General features: G+C 38.9%; 1 protein-coding gene and 1 long non-coding RNA gene across 2 annotated transcripts; one reads left to right on the top strand and one right to left on the bottom strand.

Moving 5' to 3' along the window:
• Window positions 1-8,402: 8,402 nt before the first annotated feature.
• LOC116552854 lies at window positions 8,403-14,811 on the top strand. Its single transcript, XR_004269532.1, has 3 exons — window positions 8,403-8,993; window positions 12,965-13,187; window positions 14,524-14,811. It is a non-coding gene; the product is annotated as an uncharacterized LOC116552854 (long non-coding RNA).
• On the bottom strand, window positions 9,934-16,510 carry KRT40 (keratin 40). Its single transcript, XM_032279735.1, has 7 exons — window positions 16,023-16,510; window positions 15,242-15,324; window positions 14,503-14,659; window positions 13,511-13,672; window positions 13,306-13,431; window positions 11,417-11,637; window positions 9,934-10,492 (listed from the first exon to the last, which is right to left on the bottom strand). The coding sequence occupies exons 1-7, from the start codon at window positions 16,467-16,469 to the stop codon at window positions 10,393-10,395; spliced, it is 1,296 nt and encodes a 431-aa protein (XP_032135626.1). The 5' UTR covers window positions 16,470-16,510; the 3' UTR covers window positions 9,934-10,392.
• Window positions 16,511-23,419: the final 6,909 nt, after the last annotated feature.

The raw sequence follows: 23,419 nt of genomic DNA, 5'->3' as shown, positions 1-23,419 counted from the left end.
TCTGTTGTTCCCTGACTTTTTAATGATCACCATTCTAACTGGCCTGAGATGACATCTCATTGTGGTTTTGATTGGCATTTCTCTAATGACCAGTGATGATGAGCTTTTTTTCACGTTTTTTGGCCACATAAATGTCTTCTTTTAGAAGTGTCTGTTCATATCCTTTGTAGATTTGTTTTTTCTTGTAAATTTGTTTAAGTTCCTTGTAAATTCTGGATATTAGCCCTTTGTCAGATGGCTAGATGGCAAAAGTTTTCTCCTATTCTGTAAGTTGCCTGTTCACCCTGATGATAGTTTATTTTGCTGTGCAGAAGCTCTTTAGTTTAATTAGATCCCATTTGTCAATTTTGGCTTTTGTTGCCATTGCTTTTGGTGTTTTAGTCAGGAAGTCTTTGCCCATACCTACGGTAATGGTATTACCTAGGTTTTACCTAATACCTGAATGGTATTACCTAGGTTTTCTTTTAGAGTTTTAATGGTTTTAGGTCTTATGTTTAAGTCTTTAATCCATCTTGAGTTAATTTTAGTACAAGGTGTAAGGAAGGGGTCCAGTTTCAGTTTTCTGCATATGGCTAGCTAGTTTTCCCAACACCAGTTATTAAACAGGAAATCCTTTCCCCATTGCTTGTTGATTTGTCAAAGATCAGATGGTTGTAGATGTGTGGCACTATTTTGAGGCCTCTGTTCTGTTCCATTGGCCTATATATCTGTTTTGGTACCAATACCATGCTGTTGTGGTTACTGTAGCCTTGTAGTATAGTTTGAAGTCAGGTAGCGTGATGTCTCCAGCTTCATTCTTTTTGCCTAGGATTGTCTTGGTTATATGGGCTCTTTGTTTGGTTCCATATTAAATTTAAAGTGTTTTTTTCTAATTTTGTGAGGAAAGTCAGTGGTAGCTTGATGGGGATAGCATTGAATCTATAAATTACTTTGGGCACTATGGCCATTTTCACGATATTGATTCTTCCTATCCATGAGCATGGAATGTTTTTCCATTTCTTTCTGTCCTTTTTTATTTCCTTGAGTATCTTTAAACCTAGCAAGAGCCACTTGAACCTATCTCATGGTATGTGAGAAAAATGTCTCTGATACAGACTTCTGCCTCCCTCTTCCAAGTTTAAGGACCCTTGTGATCACACTGGGTCCACCCAGATAATCCAAGATAATCTTATTACTTTAAGCTCAGCTGATTTGCTTTTCTTCCCATTTGCCTTGTAGCCTAACATATTCACAGGTTCTGGGATTAGGACATGAACCTCTGGGGCTCATTATTCTGTGTATCATAGAATGGAAGGGGAAAAACCCGTAATTTACAGTAGCCCCAACAAATATAAAATATGTAGGAATAAAGTTAGAAAGGCACAAAATCTGCATGAGTAAAATGTTAAAACATACTGAAAAACAGAAAACTAAAATAAACGGAAAGATATTTCATGTTCTTGGAGAGAAAAGTCGTATTCATCATTAAAAATGTTAATTGTCTCTATTTTAATTTAACTTACAGCCCGATAAACTGGGTATGACAATTCTGAAGTTTTATAAGTAAAATTAAGCAAATAGGAATATCCAAGAATATCCTGAAAAATAGTCTTTCCAGATACTAAAATATGTTTTAAAACTTCAGTAATTAAAATAGCATGGCATTGATGCATAGTCAGACAGACCAACAGAATATAGAGAATCTAGAAATGGATTCCCAAACAGATTGGAATTTAGTACATGATAAACATGACATTTAAAATCAATGAGAAACTGGGCATGGTGGCCTGTACCTATAGTTCCAGCTGCTCTGGAGGCTGAGGCTGAAGGATTACTTGAACCCAGGAGTTCAAGTTCAGCCTGGGTAACACAGCAAGACTTCATTTTTAATAAAATAAAATAAACAAAAAATAAAAGCCATGGGGAAAAGGTAGACCATTATCTATACTTTGGCGACAATTCTGTATTCCCTTTGGTGGGGGGCACAGAACGTTGAAACCATACGCATTCTTTATAGTGGGACAAATTACAAGTAGATCAAAGATCCAAATATGAAAAATAAATAATACATATGCTAAAAGAGGATAATTATTTTTATAAATTTGGAGTCAGAAGACTTTTCCAATGATGACTCAAAATTAAGAAGCCATAAAAACCTTACACTTTCAACTCCATAAAATAACAGTGTTTGAACTTTTGCTTGGCTGAAAAATGCGACCTGTAAAACCAGAAGACAAGATGATAAACTGGGAAACAATATTACAATCACACTATAGACAGCGACCAAAAGGAAAATACAAAAGACACTTAAAATAAGAAAAAGTACTCAATGTCACTCATGAAAAGAGAAATGTAAATTTAAATTATCTGAGATACTTCAGTTTTCTACCTATCAAACTGAAAAAAATCAAAGTTTGGTAACAGATACTTTGCGCTGCCTATAGTACTCTCATTGCTTGTGGCAATGACATGTAAATTCATGCAAGTTACTTTAGTACATAATGGAAACAGTGTGATATTGGTGTAAGGATTGGAAAGTAGATCAATGAGAAAGAATATAGAGTTTAGAAACAGACTCACTTATATGTGGTCAATTGATCTCTGACAAAGATCCCAAAGCAAGTCAATGAGAAAAGGAAAGCTTTTTCAGCACGGTTTTCCAATACTGTTCAATACTTGTTGCTGAATCAAGTGGCTACTTTTATCACAAAAATGAATTGATTCTGATTTCTACCTCATGCTGTGTATAAAAATTCATTCAGATTGGATTAAATGCTTAAATGTGAAGATTTCAAGTGTTAAACGTTTTAGAAGAAAACTTAGAAGATTATATTTATAACCTTGTGCCATGCGAAGACTTCTTGGCTCATGGAAGATATTGTAATAAATAGATTAGACTTCATCAAAATAAAAACCTTTTGCTGATCAAATAAATAGCTAAGAGAGTGAAAAGGCAAGCCACAGCCTGGGTGATAATATTCTTTCTGTCTCTCTTCATATACCACCCCTTCCACACGCACACATTAGAACACATACATACACACAGTTGTATGTTTTGTAACAATGGGAATATATTCTGAGAACTTCACCTTCAGTGATTCTGTTGTTGTGTGAACATCATGGTGGGCTTCATGAACCTGGATGGTATGGTCTATAACACATTTAGGCTGTATGGTATAGTCTATTGCTCGTAGGCTATAAACCTGCACAGCATGTTACTGTACTGAATACAGTAGGCAATTGTGACACAATGGTAAGTATTTGCGTATCTATAAACACATTTAAACATAGAAAAGGTACAATAAAAATATGGCATTATAGTTTTCTGGGAGAACTTTTGTGTGTGTATTCCATTGTTGACTGAAATGTCATTATGTGGTACATGACTATATAGTGTATAAAAATAAATAAACATGTATTTATTCATACAGTCATTCACTATATATATATATATATATATATATATATGCACTATAGTCATGCACTTTACACACAGGCGCACACACACACACACACACACCGCACACACAGGACCTCCCCAAGGACCAAGGACCCAGCAATTTTATGGCTAGGTATATGTCCACGAGAAATAGAGAGATGAATGTATTTATTTTATACACACAAAAGCATTTGAACTGCTGGTACTCACGACACCATGGAAAAATCTCAAAAACATGTTGAGCTGAGGAAGTCAGGCACAAAACTGTACAAACAGTATGGCTACATTTATATTAACTTCAAAAACAGGCAAAACTCATTTTTGGTAAGGTTAGAGATCAGAATAGTGGTTGTGTCTGTGGAAGAGATGTGTTGGCTGGAAAGCAGCAAGAAGGAATTTCTAAGGTTGATTCTCTACATTTTGAAATGCTATTCTGTATCTTGATCTGGGTGTTGATTACACAAGTTCATGTGCTTTCAAACTCCATGAAGCGACATACTTTTATTTTTATTTTTAGACACAGGGTCTCACTCTATTGCTCAGGCTGGAGTTCAGAAGCATAATCATAGCTCACTGCAACCTTGAACTCCTGGGCTCAAGTGATCTTCCCACCTCAGCTTCCTGAGTAGCTGGGACTACAGGCACATGCCACTATGCCTGGCTAATTTTAAAAAATATTTTTATAGCGATGGGGCCTCATTATGTTGCCTAGGCTGGTCTCAAACTCCTAACCTCAAGTGATCCTCCCACCTTGGCCTCCCAAAGCACTAGGATTACAATCGTGCGCCACTGTGCCTGGTCTGACCTGCATACTTTCAACTGATGCATTTTATTCTATGAAAATTATCCCTTTGTCAGATGGATAGATCGCAATTTTTTTTTTCCGATTCTGTTGGTTGCTGGTTCACTCTAATGATAGCTTCTTTTGCTGTGCAGAAACTCTTAAATTTAATTAGATCCCATTTGTCTATGTTGGCTTTTGTTGCCATTGCTTTTGGTGTTTTAGTCATGAAGTCCTTTAAGACATTTATGCAGCCAACAAACACATGGAAAAAAAGCTCATCATCACTGGTCATTAGAAAAATGCAAATCAAAACCACATTGAGATACCATCTCATGCCAGTTAAAATGGTAATCCTTAAAAAAATCAGGAGACAACAGATGCTGGAGAGGATGTGGAGAAATAGGAATGCTTTTACATTGTTGGTGAAAGAGCAAATTAATTCAACCATTGTGGAAGACAGTGTGGCAATTCCTCAAGGATCTAGAACTAGAAATACCGTATGACCCAGAAATCCCATTACTGGATATATACTCAAAGGATTCTAAAACATTCAGTTATAAAGACACATGCATGCATATGTTTACTGCAGCACTGTTTACGATAGCAAAGACTTGGAACCAACCCAAATGCCCATCAATAATAGACTGCATGAAGGAAATGTGGCACATGTACACGTGGAATGCTATGCAGCCACAAAAAAGGATAAGTTCGTGTCCTTTGCAGGGGCATGAATAAATCTGGAAACCATCATTCTCAGCAAACTGACACAAGAATAGAAAACCAAACACTGCATGTTCTCACTCATAAGTGGGTGTTGAACAATGAGAATACATGGACACAGGGAGGGGAACATCACACATCAGGGCTTGTTGGGGGGTTGGGGAGCTGAGGGAGGGATGGCAGGGGGTGAGGGATTGGGGAGGGCTGACGTTAGGAGAAATATCTAATGTAGATGACAGGGGGATGGATGCAGTAAACCACCATGGCATGTGTATACCTATGTAACAAACCTGCAAGTTCTGCACATGTACCCCAGAACTTAAAGTATAATTTAAAAAAAAGAAAATTATATCTCAATAAAATAGAGTTAACATAAAAAGTTAAGATTTGATACAACTGGGTAGCTGCACGAATGTTCACTACTTTATCTATATACTTAAACTACAAATGGATCAAAAATTCAAATGTGAAAGTGGAAGTCATAAATGTACTAAAAGAAAATGTAGGCAAATTATTTTACAAATTCAGATGAGGAAGGCCTTTGTAACAGTGACTTGAAATTAAGAAACTGTTAAAAATTTGATAAATTTGACTCTATAAAATAGCAGTGTTTGCAATAGTCCATAAGTTTGAAAATGCATTAAAAAGACTGAAAGGAAATACATCAAGAGGTTAGCGTGAAATTCTTTGAATTTGTAGTTATTGATGATTGTTATTTTCTTATTTATGTTTTTATATACGTTTCACAAATTGAATGTATCCCTTTTAGAATCATCAGAAAAACTGACTAAAAAACTAATGTTTCTGCTTCGTTAGTTTTTCAGAGTTTTTTTTTGCTTCCATACCTTTCTATCTTATAATTTTTATTCTTTTCTTCTTGTGTCTCACAGGAAGACTTGTTCCTTCCTTCCATGGCTGATTCTGTTTTGATTTCTTCGGGGCAACATGTCATCCATTATGCTCTCCCCTTTTCTTGCCTCTTTCATGTCTTCTTTACTGTTGGATCATTTTTTCTTTCCCTATAAGCGCGTCTGTTACCTGATCCTACACTATGTCTGACCCATAACCATGAAGCCCTTCTTCCATGAAGGTGGCTTCTGTCTTCTTTTCATTATCAAACTTCTGACAGAATGGTGGATATTCGTCACCTTTATTTTTCTGCCACCGGGTCATTTGTTAACTTTTGTCAATCTGGCTAGCCTGTAATCACTTTAATATATACTCCACCTTGGAGAGCTTCTTTATCTACTGTCATACAACTCCACTGCAGGTGCAGAAACGTTGAACCTTCCTACAGACAGAGCAAGATTCAAACTCTTGTTTGCCTGGCAATCAAGGCCCTCCACAGCCTCGACGCAGCTGACTTTATCTCACATTCCTGGACCCCGACCCACTCCGTCCACTCTAGCCCGACTGTATCCTTTGCCATTGCTCAAACTCTTCCTGCCCTGTCCCTCCACTGCACATTTATTGTTGGGGTTCCCTCTACCCTTTCCTCATCTGTGTGTTTCAGGAGTGTCCTGGAAGAGACTGTAGGGCCCATGCATATCTGGTTGTCCTCTCCATTTGGGCACATGGGAGACTTACTCTCCCTTGCCCCTTTGCAGTTAGGCAGGGTATTACCAAGGCTTTGTTGTCTGGTTGAAGACCTTTGGGCTGTCTCTTCCCTGCCCCAGGGACCGAGAAGGCAGCATGTTCTAGAAGTGCTTCTGTCTTTTCTTTTCTTGAGTGTCATTTTGGAGAATCTCAGCTGTAAAAACTTTAGTCCACACTGTCCTGGAAGGTCAAACCTGGAAGTGATAGAAAGGTCTTGACAGCTTTGTCCCTGTCTTTCTAAGAAAGGGGTTGTGCACAACATAGGAAGAACGGGCACTGGGGCCAGCCTGAACCCAGTAGCTGAGGCCTTATCTGCCTCTGTAGAGCCAGTGAGGAATCCATGAATTGTAAATATTAAATTTACACTGAGAAGCATGAGTCCCTGAATCGTAAGTGCTTCTTGCATTTAAAGCAGGTAATGTTTGAGGCTATTGCATGAGGGTCCTTATGATGAGCTGTACACAGAACCTAGAATTATTTTAACTTTTAACTTTTTTTTTTTTTACCATTGTCTACTAGTTTTTAACGTTTTATCAGTTTAAGTGAAGCATAGAAAACTTATCTCTGTTTAAATTCCTTTACTCACCTCCATTTTAATATAATTGTCTCAAATATCTTCTACACATATACTGAGAACCGATCAGACAGTGTTATACTTCTTGTATCACCCATGAAACATAATTTAGAAAACACAGGAAGAGAAAGAAATTTATTTAAATTATTCATATATTAATCTTTTATTATATTTTTTTCCTGTCTGATGTTCCAAGTTTCCTTATTTTATAGTTTCGTTTGTGTTCAGAGAACTTTCTTTAATCATCATTTTAGGTAGGTTTGCTGGCAACCACATCTTTTAAGTTGCCTTCGTCTGAGAATATCTTGATTTCTCTTTGATTTTCTGAAGGATATTTTCACAGGGTCTATAAATCTGCGTTGACAGTTTTTATCTTTTAGCATTTGGAAACTATTGTATTACTTCCTATTGGTTTCCATGGTTTACAGTGACAGACCTGCCATCATTTAAATTGTTTTCTTCTGTTGGTAAGGTGTCATGTCTCTCTTGCTGCTCTCATAATTTTTTTTGTTGTACTTTAGGTTCTGGGGTACATGTGCAAATCATGCAGGATTGTTGCATAAGTACACACATGGCAATGTGATTTGCTGCCTCCATCCCCCTGTCACCTGTATCTGGAATTTCTCCCCATGTTATCCCTCCCCAACCTCTCCACCCACTGCTGTCCCTCCCCAACCCCGTCAACAGACCCCAGTGTGTGATGCTCCCCTCCCTGTGTCCATGTGTTCTCATTGTTTAACACCCACTTATGAGTAAGAACATACAGTGTTTGATTTTCCGTTCTTGTGTCAGTTTGCTGAGAATTATGGTTTCCAGATTCATCCATGTCCCTACTAAGGACACGAATTCATCGTTTTTTATGGCTACATAGTATTCCATGGTATATATGTGCCACATTTTCCTTGTCCAGTCTATCATCGATGGGCATTTGGGTTGGTTCCAAGTCTTTGCTATTGTAAACAGTGCCACAATGAACATATGTGTGCATGTGTCTTTATAACAGAATGATTTATAATCCTTTGGGTATATACCCAGTAATGGAATTATGGGGTCAAATGGAATTTCTATTTCTAGATCCTTGAGGAATCGCCACACTGTCTTCCACAATGGTTGAACTAATTTACACTCCCATCAACAGTGTAAAAGAATTCCTATTTCTCTACATCCTCTCCAGCATCTGTTGTCTCCAGATTTTTTAATGATCGCCATTCTAACTGGCGTGAGATGGTATCTCAATGTGGTTTTGATTTGCATTTCTCCAATGACCAGTGATGATGAGCTTTTTTCATATGTTTGTTGGCTGTGTAATCAAATCATCTCATGTACCCCCAAAATATATACATCTACTAGGTACCCAGAAAAATAAAACATAAAAAGTTAAAAACCCTTGTCAGTTAATTCTAACATCTTTTTCCTCTTGATGTTGGAATTTGTTGATTGCCTTTTCTCATGTAAGTTGAGATTTTATGAAGAGCAATTTTTGATCGAAACCTGGACGTTGGGATATTATGTTATAAAATTCAGGTTATTATTTAATCTTCTGTTCTAGCTGGTCTCCTCTGACACTGTTTTGGTAGGGGAAGGGGATGCTGCTTCATTCCTAACAGGTGGGAGTGGAAATACAGGTTCTCTCCACTTTGCCTCTGGGGACACCCAAGGGGAGAGCTCCTCATCACTGCTGGGAGGGGAGATTTTAGACTCCTTACCTGGCCTCTGCAGATACCACCCTGGCCAGGAGGGGCAGAAATATCTTGATATTGCTTCCATGCAGATTCCACTGACACTGCATGGGGAGTGGCCTTGGTACTGCTGGGGGAGGGAAAAAGTCCTGGCTGTCCAGCAGGCCTCCTGTGACACTAGCCCTAGAGAAGAAGAGAAGAGCCTCACTGCAGCCTGCAGAGGTAAGTCTAGGCTGCCTGTGTGGTCTCCACTGACACCGTGATGGTGGTGGTGGTGGGAGGGGGGTGCTTCCACATCTCATAGCAGGAATGAAAGTCCTGGATCTTTCACTTAGCTTCCCTTACTCCACCCCAGTGGGGAAGTTTGAGTGCCTCGTGATAGCCTGGGAAGGGCAGAAGTCTGGACTCGCTACCTGGCCTTTCCTGGTGTGGATAGGGGTGGGCAAAATGACATTTTCTGTGGTGTTTGGCTGAGTTGAGTGGTTATTTTCTAAAGGTTTTCTGTCTTTCCAGGCTGCCTCTTTTCTGGTTCTTTAGCTAAGCAGAGCAAGCTTTTCTTGTTTGTTTATTTGTTTTGTCTGCACCTGTTGGTGTTTCTGGTTATTGGTTTCTCCAGCTCCCACTTTGGGATATATGAGAGAAAAAGATAATCCAGGGAGCCCACCACAGTGTCACTCCTGGGGTCTCAACATCTTTAGGTGGTTTGGCTTCTTCTTCTACCTTTCAGAGTCTTCTTATGTCTATTTGATATGTAGTTTCCAGCATTTTTAGGTAGACTTAGAAGGAGGAATATGGAAATATACACCCACTTCATCATTCTGGAAGTTCTCTACTTTGATTTTTAAATGCATGAGAATAATTATTCTTATAACCTAAATATCCAATAACAGACCAATGCACCTTATGGTATATTATGCAACCAGTAAAATGATGGCCACAATACAATATTACATTTTTATTAAAATTAAAAATGTTCAGATGACATAAATGAAAGATTACACAACTGTGTGCATATGTAAGTATGATTATAGCTATGTGAAAAAACGAAAATATTGACAATGGCTGTTTGGAAGATGAAATCATAAGTGACCTTTTCCCTTTTAATGAGCCAAAATTTTAAAAAAGAGAATCTAGTACTTTTATAATCAAAAAATAAATTTTATCACATTTTATTCCTAGATTTTCTCTCAGAAAGATACATACAACTATCTTCTAAGATATATGACATTTTGCATGGGTTCATTAATTTATTTGTATCTGAGGGGTTAAAAAATGTTTTCAGCCTTGGTTTATGTACATTGAAACTATGGTTATGGGTTTAGATGATTCCCTTTCCATGAATATTCCATCAACAGCAATCAGCCACAGAGCTATACTTACCATGCTACAGGAATAAAACACTTTTTATCTGGAGATCTGCAAGAATGCTTTATGGGCTCCCAGCATACCACACATAAGCCAGGAGGAGAGGAAATGGTATAGCAGAGGATGCCTGGAGGGCAATTCCAGGATATGAAAGCCCCCTGGACTTGTGCTTCCAGTTCGGGCGTCCCTGCTTGAAGCCCCATCTCCTTTCCAGGACGCTGCTGGCTTTGGTTCCTCCACCTGCTGTCCTTCACATTCACAAACAGCAGTTTTCAACTGTGCAGATTACATAGGCTGAGCATGGCTCGCAAGCGTCGCTCGGTGTGCATGTGGTCGAACATGTGTTACAGGAAAGCCTGGGGGGAAATTGATTTTAAACTAAGCTTAACAAGGGAATCTTGATAAAATGGCAACTCAGAAAAACCATGTCAAAATTTGCCCTATAAATGACGTTCTGAAAAAACTCTGCACAATAGCATCAACAGAAGCCTATTTCTTCTTCACACCCAGAATTGCCACTTCATGTTCACTGCAGCAGTGGCAGTGAATAGCCTTTTATCTTTTTTCTTGATTTTGCAAATGTTATCTTAGGGCTATTCCTGATTTTCTGTCAGTGGAAAACAGGAACAAAGGGAGGTGCCAGCATGACATGTTACGCTAATAATTAATCTGCCTTTAGAATATTTTAAAAATATTTCTCGTGTCATGCACTTAGCCTCAGCTACTTTTCAGCACTCTTTTAAGAAGATCCCTGAACATGGAATGTTTCTCCATCTGTTTGTGTCCTCTCTTATTTCGTTGAGCAGTGGCTTGTAGTTCTCCTTGAAGAGGTCCTTTACATTCCTTGTTAGTTGTATTCCTAGGTATTTTATTCTCTTTGTGGCATTTGTGAATGGAAGTTTGTTCTTGATTTGGCTCTCTTTAAGTCTGTTATTGGTGTATAGGATGCATGTGATTTTTGCACATTGATTTTGTATCCTGAGACTGGGTGGGAAGCTGGGGAGAGATAGCAAGGGGAGAAATGCCAGATGTAGGTGATGGGGAGGAAGGCAGCAAATCACACTGCCACGTGTGTTCCTATGCAACAATTTTGCATGTTCTTCACATGTACCCCAAAACCTAAAATGCAATAAAATAAATAAATGGGGGAAAAAAAAAAAAAGAAGATCCCTGAACACATTAGGGAGGTTTGAACTGGGCCAGATGTTGGGGAAACAGGATTCTCTTACATCAGCGTCTCTGAGACTCTGGGGGGTTTAATGAGTAACTGTGGAACTTGCCTGCTGTCCTCACTGTCCAGCAGGCCCCGGTATGTGTTGATTTCACCCTCCAGCCGGGCCTTCACATCCAGCAGCACTTGGTACTCCTGGTTCTGTCTCTCCAGGTCACAGCGGATCTCAGCCAGCTGGTTCTCCACGTTATCGATCAGGCACTGAATCTGGTCCAGCTGGGAGCTGTACTGGGCCTCAGTTTCTGCCACGGTACATTCCAGAGATTCTGTCTGCAGGAGGAAACATTGTCCAAAGGACCATGAAGTGCAGTCTCTGGGGCCAGAGTCTTCTGCCTCCCAGATTCAAGCAATTCTCCTGCCTCGGCCTCCCGAGTAGCTGGGACTACAGGTTCCTGCCACCACGCCCAGCTAATTTTTTTTGTATTTTAGGGGGTTTCACCATGTTGCCCAGGCTGGTCTCAAACTCCTGAGCTCAGGCAATCCACCTGCCTCAGCCTCCCAAAGTGCTAGGATTACAGGTGTGAGCCACCGTGCCCAGCCACCAGACTTTCAAATCCTTGCTCTACCCTTTTCTACCTATGTGACTACTGGAAAATTATTTACCTTCTACGAGCCTCAGTTTTATTCTCTATATTGGGGAATGCAAAGTATTTGTCTCATTAGGGGGTTGTGAAGATTAAGAGTTAGCATGTGTGAAGCACTTAGGACAGTGCCAACAGTACTACCACTGTTCTACATGTCAGCTCTTACTACCACCACTATGACTACAGCAATCCATGACATATTTGTGAAGCTTAAGGACTATCAACAGCATTTTAAAGGAAACATTGAGTTTGTGCTCTTGGCAGGGACGGGTAGAATAGTGCTGTTAAGAGAAGAGGCTCTCGGTACCAGAGGCTGGGAAGGGTATATGTGGGGTAAGGGGATGAAGAGAGGTTGGTTAATGGGTACAAACACAGAGTTAGAGAGAAGGAATACGTTTTCATGTTGGACAGCAGAGAAGGGTGACTACAGTTAACAACAATACACTGGGTATTGTTAGAAGACTCGAAATGTTCCCAACACATAGAATTAATAAATACTGAAGGTGATGGTTGCCCTAAATATCTTGATTGATCATTACACATTTTATGCATCTAACAAAATATTACATGTATTCCATAAATATTTATGAATATTATATATCAATAAAAAATAAACATAAAAAGAGAGAGAGAAGAGACTCTGGGATTCGTCTGGCTGAACTCAGCTTCCATGTTTACCTCTTAGAATTGCATCCTTTGCAAGTTCCTTAATCTGAGTCTCAGTTTTCCTTATCTGTGTTATGGGATAAAGGTATCTCTCCCATAAAGTTATTGTGAGGCTTAAATGAGCATGGTGCCTCTCACAGGATGAATGCTCAGCTGTCATTCTTCTGGGTACTCTCTGCAGGACCTAATGAAATGCACACAGTGGTGCTTGACCAAAACTGGTGAATGTAATCTTGAACGCATGGTGTTCTTGTTGCTTGAGTGGAGTGGGTGGCAGTGAAGTGTCAGGTTGAAGTAGATCCTGGGAAACAGTAGGATGAAACGTTTGAAATGATTCTTTGTTTTAGATATGACAGTGAGCCTGGAAAACTGGCCTGAATCAAATGAGAATTTAAACCTGCTGGAATGCTTAAGTGACCTTAGCCTGGAGGTCTCTCTCTCGCTCTGCTTCTCCCTCCCTGTCTCTGGAAGCTGCTGAAGCATCAGACTTAAGCCCAGGAGTGAAGGCCAGGCATCTTAGAGAGCAATACAAGCTGTCGACCTGCCACTTCTGCTTCTATTAATAGCTGGGTAAATGGTAGTACTTGGGAAAGGCAAGGACATGTGATCCCTGGATATGGAAGAGGGCTTAACATCTCAGGGCCTGACTTATCAGTGACACAACAGACACTGCCTTTGCCTCACGCACCAGACTTTGCTGTGCTTGGAGCTCAATTTCCAGAGCATTGGCTGTGCGTTTCAGTTCCAAGATCTCCATCTGGCAGCCCTGCAGCTGCTCCGTGCTGGACAGTTGCTGCTGATTCAGCTCTTCTGTCTGAAACACAGGTACTATTAGAGAATTCAAAAAAGGCAGAAGTCTGTTAGCCTGCCATTTTTTTGATCTGGGTGCTGACCTGAACAGCGAACCATTCTTCTGCTTCTCTGCGATTGTTGGCGAGCACCGTTTCATACTGACAGCGCATCTCATCCAGGACCCTGTTGAGGTCAAGGGTGGGGGCAGTATCTAGCTCCACACTGAGGCGGTCGCCAAGCTGTCCACGAAGCAAGTTGACTTCCTGAAAGTGGAATGTCGTAAAGAATGTCACAGAATGGTGAATAAAAAATTCATTTGACATCCGATGGCGTTCTACTTCTGTTTTTTGGAGTAGTGGGTAAAAGTGTGAGATTTTGATTCAGATTGCCTGGGCTGAATTTCTTTTCACCACTTACAAGCGTCTCAGTTTCTTCATCTGTAAAATGGGCATAATAATTGGACATTTCTCCCGAAGGTTATTGTGAGATCTAGAAGAGTTAATCTACATATAATTAACTTATGAAAGTCCTGGCACATAGTAAGTTCTCGATAAATGTTAGCTATGATTGCCATCAACAGATGTTCAAAGAGCGAGTGTAATTTGTTGCATCATTCAGCTTTTCATTTTCTAGCTTTATTAATATATCAATTGCTTTATATTTTATGATTTTTAAAAGTTTATAAATGTGGAATATTTAAAAACACCAGTCCAGATAGTGTATGAGTCTTTATCCCTTTTCAAAATGGCCTTCACAGTGTGTTTCTCAACCTTATTTTTATACCCTGTGGATTGGAGTTAGGGGTGGCATAAAGCGTCAAGAAAAGCCATTTGTGGAGTTATTCACCTTCTCCACAAAGGCAAGGGCAGGAGAAGCGTTTGATTTCTTCGTCTGGCACTGGCCAGGGGCTATTTCACATCTTAACTCAGAGACACACTGGAATGATCAGGCTGAACAGCAATAATGCCTCTGGTAATTTGAGTCCAGCTTAAGCACCATCTGCCCTAGTTCAATTCACAAACATCAACAGATCATCTGTTAGTGTAACTATGTCACCCTTGGAGTCCTTCAACGGAGTTGCCACTTTCCTTACCTCTTCATGGGTTTTCTTAAGGCAAAGGAGATCTTCCTTCAGAGACTCCACATGGGCCTCCAGGTTGGATTTGCACAAGGTCAGCTCACCCAGGATCCCACGCAGGCCGCTGATGTCAGCCTCCAACAGCTGGCGAAGGGACAGTTCACTGTCGTACCTTTCACAGCAAAAGAGAAATCCAGTGCTTACTCTGTTGAATGCTGTGCAAAGTGTGGGGATACATGGAGAATCGACATATGGACTTCAGGAAGCCACATGCAGAATTTCTCTTAATTCCTGAGAAATGATAAATTCAAGCTTTTAAGACATTCTTAACTTTAAGATATTATATAGAGAATATTTGTGTGTGTGTGAGAGAGAGAGGGCGAGAGAAAGAGAGAAGGGGGGGAGAGAGAGAGCCATAAATTGTTTTCAAAATAAAATTAAACCTGGGCACAGTGGCTCATGCCTGTAATCCCAGCACTTTGGGAGGCCAAGGCGGGCGGATCACCTGAGGTCAGGAGTTTGAGACCATTTGGCCAGCATGGTGAAACCTCTTCTCTACTAAAAATACAAAAATTAGCTGGGCATGGAAGCACATGCCTGCCTGTAATCTCAGCTACCTGGGAGACTGAGGCAGGAGACTCGCTTGAACCCCGGAGGTGGAGGTTGCAGTGAGCCAAGATAGTCCCACTGCACTCCAGCCTGGGCGACAAAAGTGAAGCTCCATCTAAAAATAAATAAATTAAATTAAACTTACTTTGACTTAAAATCCTCAGTGGCCAGTTTGCAGTTGTCAAGCTGTACAGCAAGTCTAGAATTCTCTGCCTTCGTGCATAGGATCTGGGAAGAAAGTCCTTATTTAATAAATTATTCTTTGAGAGAAACCTGAATAAACTTCTATCCAACAGCTATGCCATTAGTTATCTTTTGAAAGTCTTTATAAGAAAGTATAAAATCGCCTTCAGCCTGCTTTCCTTATTAAACGTGTCACTTCATGAAGAAAACAAGCAGTGCCAATTTAGAAACAAAATAGAGAAATAAAAGGTTTTCTTTTCTTCATAACATAAGACATTTTGCACTATTCCTAGGCAGTTGAACGCTATTAACATTTTCCTCCATCAGTAGTTTGTATTATGACTATATCCTCTCCCATAATCATGGAAATTCATCAGGGAGAGAAGAAAATGGCTAGGTGGTTAAAAAGATGGCATTTCACGATCTGTGCTCAGATAATATAAATGTTCAGTGTCACATACAAAAGCGATTTTGGATGTAATACAGTCTTTTTGCATTCTATAGATGATGAAGGAAAAGTCTACAGACAAGTTACTTTGTTATAGTTACTCAGTAATCAGGGGTAGCTCTGGGGCTGGGGCTGAGGTTTCCTGACTTCTAGTACAGTGCTCTTCCCTATGTACCATTAACTCTTAGAACTCTCCTTTCTCTTGGTTTCCTTCCGTAAAACAGCCCCTTTTAGTAGAATGATAAAGCAAACCATAGATCGGGAAGCTGGAGCACTAGGGCAACAGGACATGCACCTTTTGTTGGAGATCTTCAATGGTATTGAAGTAACACTGATAATCGGGGCACACCAGTGGGATATCCTGTTCACATTGCTCTTGGATCCTGGATTCCAGCTCTGCATTGGTCTCCTCCAGGCTGCGCACCTTCTCCAGATAGTTGGCGAGTCTGTCATTCAGGAACTGCATCGTCTCCTTCTCATTGCTAGTGAACACTCCATCCTCACACCAGGCACAGTTCCCCACCAAGCAGGGACTACTACAACTCCCAGTAAAGTAGCATGGCAGGAGGCAACCGGTCAGCCCGAGAGACCTGGAGAGGAAGCTAGGGGTCTGACATCGGGATGCACCACAGGAACCAGGGAGACAAGCTGTCTCCATGGAACAGCTTGAGGCAGGTGCACAACAGGAAGCCCTGGTACAGGACTCAGGAGAGCAGGGCATGGAGGAGCAGTCAGAAGACATCCTTCTAGAGGCAAAGACAGAGACTGGCTGCAAAACACCAGTTGCCTTGACTCCAAAACGCTCCTTCCCTCCTGAGAGTTTTATATAGCCCCCCCTCAAAATGGGTGTTTACAGACTACACCGGATGTTTTCTTATCATTGATGGTGCCAGTTTTTATACAAACATCTCATTAGAGTTGTTTATTTACTGAAGAAGAGTTGTATGCCTCATAAAAGAGGGATAACTTTAGGTTACCAAAGCAGGGTTCACACCATTTCCATGTGCAAGACAAAACACTTATTTCAGAAAATCGTCATAGGAAGCATCGTCCTTTTGACAGAATAAGAAAAGAAAGAGAACATTTGGCCAATCAATAATTATAGATACAACTCATTACAAATCAGGAAATTAATATTGCCACAGATTTTGATTCTGTGCATTGATTGCTTGTGTCTTCTTTAAAATTAGTCTTACAGCTCATAAAAGGATATTCATTTGTTTGTGCCACCACTATAAAAATGGTCAGCGTGGTTAGCAATCTTCCAGTGCTTTTTGTGATCTTAGAGCATGTGCTGACAGGACTGGAGGAGTGAGGTATATACTGGATTTAAAGAGAGAGAGAGAGAGAGAGAGAGAAAGAGAGAGAGTGTGTGTGTGTGTGTGTGTGTATACAAACCATGTCTACCTGAATACAAATGGAAAAGTCTCTTTACACAACTGATAGGAATAACTTGTTTCCTGTAAGTTAAAATATAAATTGGTTAGAGCTGGAATTACGATCTTTGACTTCCTGAAACTTGCCTTCTCCACATTTCTTATTTTTAGATAAGTTATGCTATTTTACCTGTATTCCTAATAAGAGTGAAATATAAAATTCTAAGTTATAAACTTTTAGTCCCTTGGGAATTCCTCAGTGATTATACTTCAGAAAAGAGGTGAGGAACCCACAGGAGTCTTTGCTTCTGAGACATATAAAAATACTGGAACTTGGGAAATAAATTCTATTCAGGTTCCAAATGAGTAATTCCACTGGATGGAATCTCTGATGCCAAATCTGACAGATAGGAACTTGAGATGTGTGACTTTTTTGGATTCTCTCTTGAATTTCACCTCCGTTATGAAGTATAATCTATTCCACTTTGCTTGGCTTTAGTCGTGACATGTATTTCATTTTCAAAGGTGCACAGAGAAAATTGCCTCTAGAACTTTTAAGAACATTATAGAAAAAAAACACATTAATCTGAAAAAGTTAAAAAATTTATGATTCAGAATAAACTTATTTCTTCGTCTAAACTTGAGTGCTGCTTCCTAGGTAGCTGATAACAGAAACCAAACCAAACCAAACCAGAAGAACATATGTAAGTGAGTTAAAATAGTCTCTTAGGAATTATTACTCCCTGGGCAGAGTTGAGTTTGAATTTAGTGATTCTCTTTACACATCAACACTTATGCGAAAAGTTTTTAGAGTGCTTCATGGTATGTTGATGCTGCTTTGCAGCAAACATGAGTTCAAGGATTCAAAAACACTTTTGAAAAATCACAACTCTCTGAAAGAAAATTATCTTTTCATAGTAACCTAATGAGTCAAAAGAAAAATATCTTTGAAGAAAACCCATGTTTTGGTTGTCCATCACAGGTTCCAGTTAGCTAAAATGCAGTAATGTAACTGCAGGTAAAATGGAAAATATTTCCTTTTGTCTTACACTAATTCTAATTGTAAAGTGTTGGTTACTGGTTATTGTCCTGCAGGGTAGGACTATTTATGTTAGTCTTGATGAATTAGATAATGTTGTATAATGATCTATAGCTGTAGTCTCCATTGTATAATATGGAAATTGCCCAGAATTCATTTCTGTGATGCCCTCCTTAGGGAAAAGAAGTCAGGCTGGCAGGACCACAGGAAAGCAAAAATAAACAAACAAACAAAAACACAAAAAGAAAGCAGATAAGCTATAAGACTCACCTACCTTCTTCATGGTCCAGGACACATAGCCCATAGCCCTCCTGCACAAATAACTCACAATCCTCCTTCACCCAGCTATCACCAGACTTTCAGCTGATAGAAAAATGCAAGTTAACTCACTGCAGCCTTAGTGTTATCAGTACTGCACAAAGCCTCTTCAGCACACAGCACAAGCACCATCCTGTAAAATCTCCAGCACGCCTTCGTCTCCTTAAAGACAGCTCCTTCTCTGCTGTGCTGCCTGTTGCTCCCTTGCAACCTATTTTCACACCTTGTCTAATAAACTTGCCCTTCATGACCTACAACTGTCTTGATAAATTCTTCTTACCCCCATGCCACCATCCCCAGATAGTCGCTAATCACCCATGACAATTTCTATAGCACATTATCATCAGTTGAAAGAAACATTGGGAATAGAGAAAAAGCAATAGACATCATGAAAGGCCATGATTTAAAAAAATAAAAGAATAACAAAGTAGTTTATTTCATATAATAATATGCTCTTATCTTACAACATCCACCTAGCATCATTTTCTTAAAATACAGACCTGTTTTCTTCACTTTGCACTTATGGAGTGCAGACTTTTTGCTTTGGCAAATATGACCTTCCTAACCTGGTGCCAATTTACCTTTCTAGGCTCCCTTCCTGGTGTTCTCTCTCACAAACTCCAAGCTCCAGTCATCCTGCAAGCTTTGTAGGTACTGATTTCTTGGTCAAATCCTCTTCTGCCATTCCTTTCCTGGATGAACTCACATGTGAAGACTCAGCTGAAAGGTCATTCAACTGCCTCATGTTGAGATGGGCTCCTCCCAGAGCACTTTGCACGCATCTCCACTGTAGCAGTTGTCTTGCTGCTTTTAACATTTGTGCGTCAGGTTATAAGCGTTTACATGAGGCTTGAAGAACTTTGACTCAGGGCCAGGGCTAGTATCTACGTGCAGCAACATGCTTGATTTTTACTGTTTTGGACAACAACCTAAATAACTTTAACAGTGCCTGGGAATGTTCAAGGCCCGGCTCGGGTTCAGGCTGCAGGGGAAACACGCAGCTGGCTGGGCCACAAGGGTGGTCAAGGCACTCTGTGTTTCCCAAGGCAAAGAAAGAAGTGGGGATGAACTGGGGGACCCTGCAATATGATCAATCATATTGAATGACTTGGTCACTCTACATTATCATTTATCTAAGTTGCTTTATTCAATTAGTTGATAGAATTAGCAAACTGATTTTCTCCTCGCATCTATGTTCATGAGAAATATTGCCTGCAATTTTCTGTTCTTGTAATGGCCTTGTTAGGTTTTGGTATCAAGGTTATATACTGAGTTCATGATATGGTTTGGCTCTGTGTGCCCACCCAGATCTCACCTCAAATTGTAATCCCCAAATCCCCATGTGTTGGGATAGGGACCTGGTGGGAGATGATTGGATCCTGGGGGCAGTTTCCCCTATGCTGTTCTTGTGATAATGAGTTATCAGGAGATCTAATGGTTTTGCAAATGTTTGAAAGTTCCTCCTTCAAATGCTCTCTCTCATCTGCCCCCATGTTAGACATGCCTGCTTCCCCTTCCACCATTATTGTAAGCTTCCTGAGCCATGTGGAACTGTGACTTAATGACACCTCCTTCCTTTATAAATTATCCAGTCTCAGGTATCTCTTTATAACAGTGTGAGAACGAAGTAATACATTTCATAAATTAAATTGGGAAATGTTTCCTCTTTATTTCATGAGATTCTATAAGATTAGTGTTATTTCTTCCTTAAATGTTTGATGGAGTTCAGTGAAGCCATCTCTTCCAGGAGTCACCCATGTGAAAAAGTTGTGTTTTTTTTTTAACTAAAAAAAAAAAAAAAAAGTCTTGGCATGGTGGCTCAAGCCGGTAATCCCAGCACTTTGGGAGGCCCAGGTAGGCAGGTCATTTAAGGGCAGGAGGTTGAGACCAGCCTGGCTAATATGGCGAAACCCTGTCTCTACTAAAAATACAAAAATTAGCTGGGCATAGTGGCAAACACCTGTAGTCCTAGTTATTCCAGAGGCTGAGGCATGAGAATTGCTGGAACCTGGGAGGCAGAGGTTGCAGTAAGCTGAGATCACATCATTGCATTCCAGCTTGGGTGAGAGACAGACTTCAATAAATATATATATACATGCATGTATATATAATTATCAAATTGCTTACCTCTACATATAGGAAGCCTCACAATGCTATTCAGTTGTTCTATTTCATTTTGTGTGAAAGTTGCATTTTTTCAAGGAGTTTGTTCACTTCACCTAAGTTGCAAAAATACTGAAATACCGTTGTTCATAATAATCCTATTATGCTTTTTAGTCTCTGTAGTGTCTACATAAGACACTATTTAATCCCAGATATTGGTAATTTGTGTTTTATCTCATACTTCCCCCATCAATCTGGCTAGATGTTCATCAGATTAATACTAATGTGTTGCATATTTCAAAGCTGCTAAAAGAGTAGATTTTTGATGTTCTAACCATAAAACAATGGTAAGGTGGTTAGGTGATGGATATGTTAATTAGCTTGATTTACTCTTTCCACAGTGTATATATAAATCAAAACATTACATTGTACCCCACAAATATACATATACACAATTATTATTTGCTAAATAAAAAATAACTAAATAGAAGTTCTTTATGAATCCTTTCAAAGAATCAAATTTTAGCTTCATTAATTTCCTCAGTTGTTTTCTATTTCATTGATTCCTGATATTATGTTATTACCGATTTCTTACTACTTACTTTAAATTTTAATTGTTCTTTTTCTATCTAGTTAAACTGAAAACTTAAATGATTGATGAAGATGTAAACGAAGGTGATAAAGATGAAAATCTTATTTTCTAATATAATCATTTGCTGTATGTTTTCTACTAATCCAATGCTATATGTATCCCATAAATTGTTTAGAGCTTGTGTTTCCATTAACATTTAGCTCATAATATTTGTTAAGTTTTATTGATATGTATTATTTGATCCATAGGTTATTAGAACTGTGTTTGTTTAATATTCAAATATTTGGTGATTTTTCTAAGTATCTTATTGATTTCTCATTTAATTCCATTGTGATCAACATATTTTGTTGTATTTTGGAATCTATGGAGAATAATTTAATGGCCATGAATATAATCTATTTTGGTGAGAGTTCCTTGTGCCTTTGAAAAGAATGTATATTCTGCAATTATAAGGGGTAACGTTCTATGAATGCAACTGGGAAAATCGTTTGATACTGTTATTCAAATCTTGTTTATCCCTGGTAATTTTCTTACCTATTTGTTCTCTCAGCTCCTTACATGGGCTGTTAAAATTACCAAATGTCATTTTGGATTTATCTACTTCTCTCTTGATTTCTGTGCTTTTTTGCTTTATTTATCTTGAAACTATGTTACTGGGTTATATTCTTATTAATTGTAGGACTCCCTAATGAATTTCCCCTTTTTCATTATGAAATATCGCCTTAAAAATCTTCTAATATTTTAATGACCAAACTTCTGTCTTATCATTACTATTTGCATGGTATATCTTTTTTTCAGACTATAGTGTTCAGTTTTCTTCTGATTTTATATTTAAAGTGAATCTCTTTTAAATAGCATAGAGTTAGGTCTTCTTTTGAAATCCAATCTGACATCCTCTGACTTTTTATTGGAGAACTTACTTTATATTTAATGTAATTACTGATAATGTTGGTTTAAAGGCTACCATCTTGCTATTTGTTTTCTATTTCCACGTGTTTTTGGTTTCTTTCTCTTTTGTTTCTCATCTTCTTTTGTTTCTAGTCGAACATTCTACTTTATTTTTTATACTAGCTTTATAAGTCTGTATCTTTTAATGGTTCTTCCAAAGGGTGGGGGCGTTCTCCCAGGATTAGGATACGCATCTTTATATTGTTACAGTCCACTTGGAATTAATATTGTAGAACTTTGTGTAAAGTATGAGAACTTTACCACAGTAGAGTTCTTTTGCCCCTTTCTATTCTTCGTGCTATTGCTGTCAAATTGCTTACCTCTGTATATAGAAACCCCACAATGCCATTTTTTTTTGCTTTAAATAATTGCCTTTTAGAATATTGAGAAAAGGAAAAAGAGAAAGTATCATATTTTACCCATGTATTTACCATTTTCAGTGTTTTTTTCCTTCCTGAAGGTCCAAAACTTCATTTTGTATAATTACTCTTAAAATTTTTTTTTATTGTGGCAAAATGCAAGTAACATAAAATTTACTATTTGAACTATTTTTAAGTGTACAATTCAGTTGTATTAAGCACATTTAAATGTTGTGTGGCCACCACCACCGTCCTTCTCCATAACTTTTTTCATCTTTTAAAACTGAAACTCTGTGTGTCCTTTAAACAACTGCCCATTAACCCCGCCCTCATGTCCTGGCAACTGCTGTTCTACTTTTCATCGCTATGATTTTTTTTTTTATACTACTTTTAACTACCTCATGTAAGCAAAAGCATGTAAATGAATAAACTCTTTTTGTGACTGGCTTACTTCAGTTAGAACAAAGTCCTCAAATTTAATTCATGTTGTGGCATGTGCCAGAATGTCCTTCCTTTTTAGGGCTGAATAATATTCCATTGTATGGAGGTACCACATTTTGATTAACCATCCATCTATCAATGGACACTTGGGCTCTTTTAATATTTTTGCTATTGAGATAATTGCTGCTATGAACACAAGTATACAAACATCTTTTAGAGACTCTGCTTTCAGTTCTTTTGGGTATATACCCAGAAGTGGAAGGGCAGGATCATAAAGTAATTCTACATTTAATTATTTAAGGAACTGCTATATTGTTTGTCACAGTCACTGTATAATTTTGCCTTTCTACCAGCAATACTTGAGGAAGTCAGCCATTCCCTTTTTCTTTGCTTCCCTCTACTTGATTTGTTTTTCTTAAATTTTTAAAAGATATCCTACTGATCTTTGTTATTCAGCAGTTTGACTATGATATGTCTAGGTGGTGTGTGTGTGTGTGTGTGTGTGTGTGTGTGTGT

The sequence above is a fragment of the Sapajus apella genome, unplaced genomic scaffold (assembly GCF_009761245.1).
Source record: "Sapajus apella isolate SASKATOON/1434 unplaced genomic scaffold, GSC_monkey_1.0 scaffold12, whole genome shotgun sequence".
Lineage (NCBI taxonomy): Eukaryota > Metazoa > Chordata > Mammalia > Primates > Cebidae > Sapajus > Sapajus apella.
This window is presented reverse-complemented; position numbering and strand designations above follow the sequence as displayed.

Excerpts from the sequence above, each read along its gene's own strand:
- KRT40 (XM_032279735.1), bottom strand. The coding sequence starts at position 16,469 with ATGTCTTCTGACTGCTCCTCCATGCCCTGCTCTCCTGAGTCCTGTACC. Across the intron at positions 14,660-15,241 it reads ACTGAGGATTTTAAGTCAAA|GTACGACAGTGAACTGTCCC; the intron begins GTAAGTTTAATT and ends TTGCTGTGAAAG. Across the intron at positions 10,493-11,416 it reads CTGGACAGTGAGGACAGCAG|GCTTTCCTGTAACACATGTT; the intron begins GCAAGTTCCACA and ends ATTTCCCCCCAG.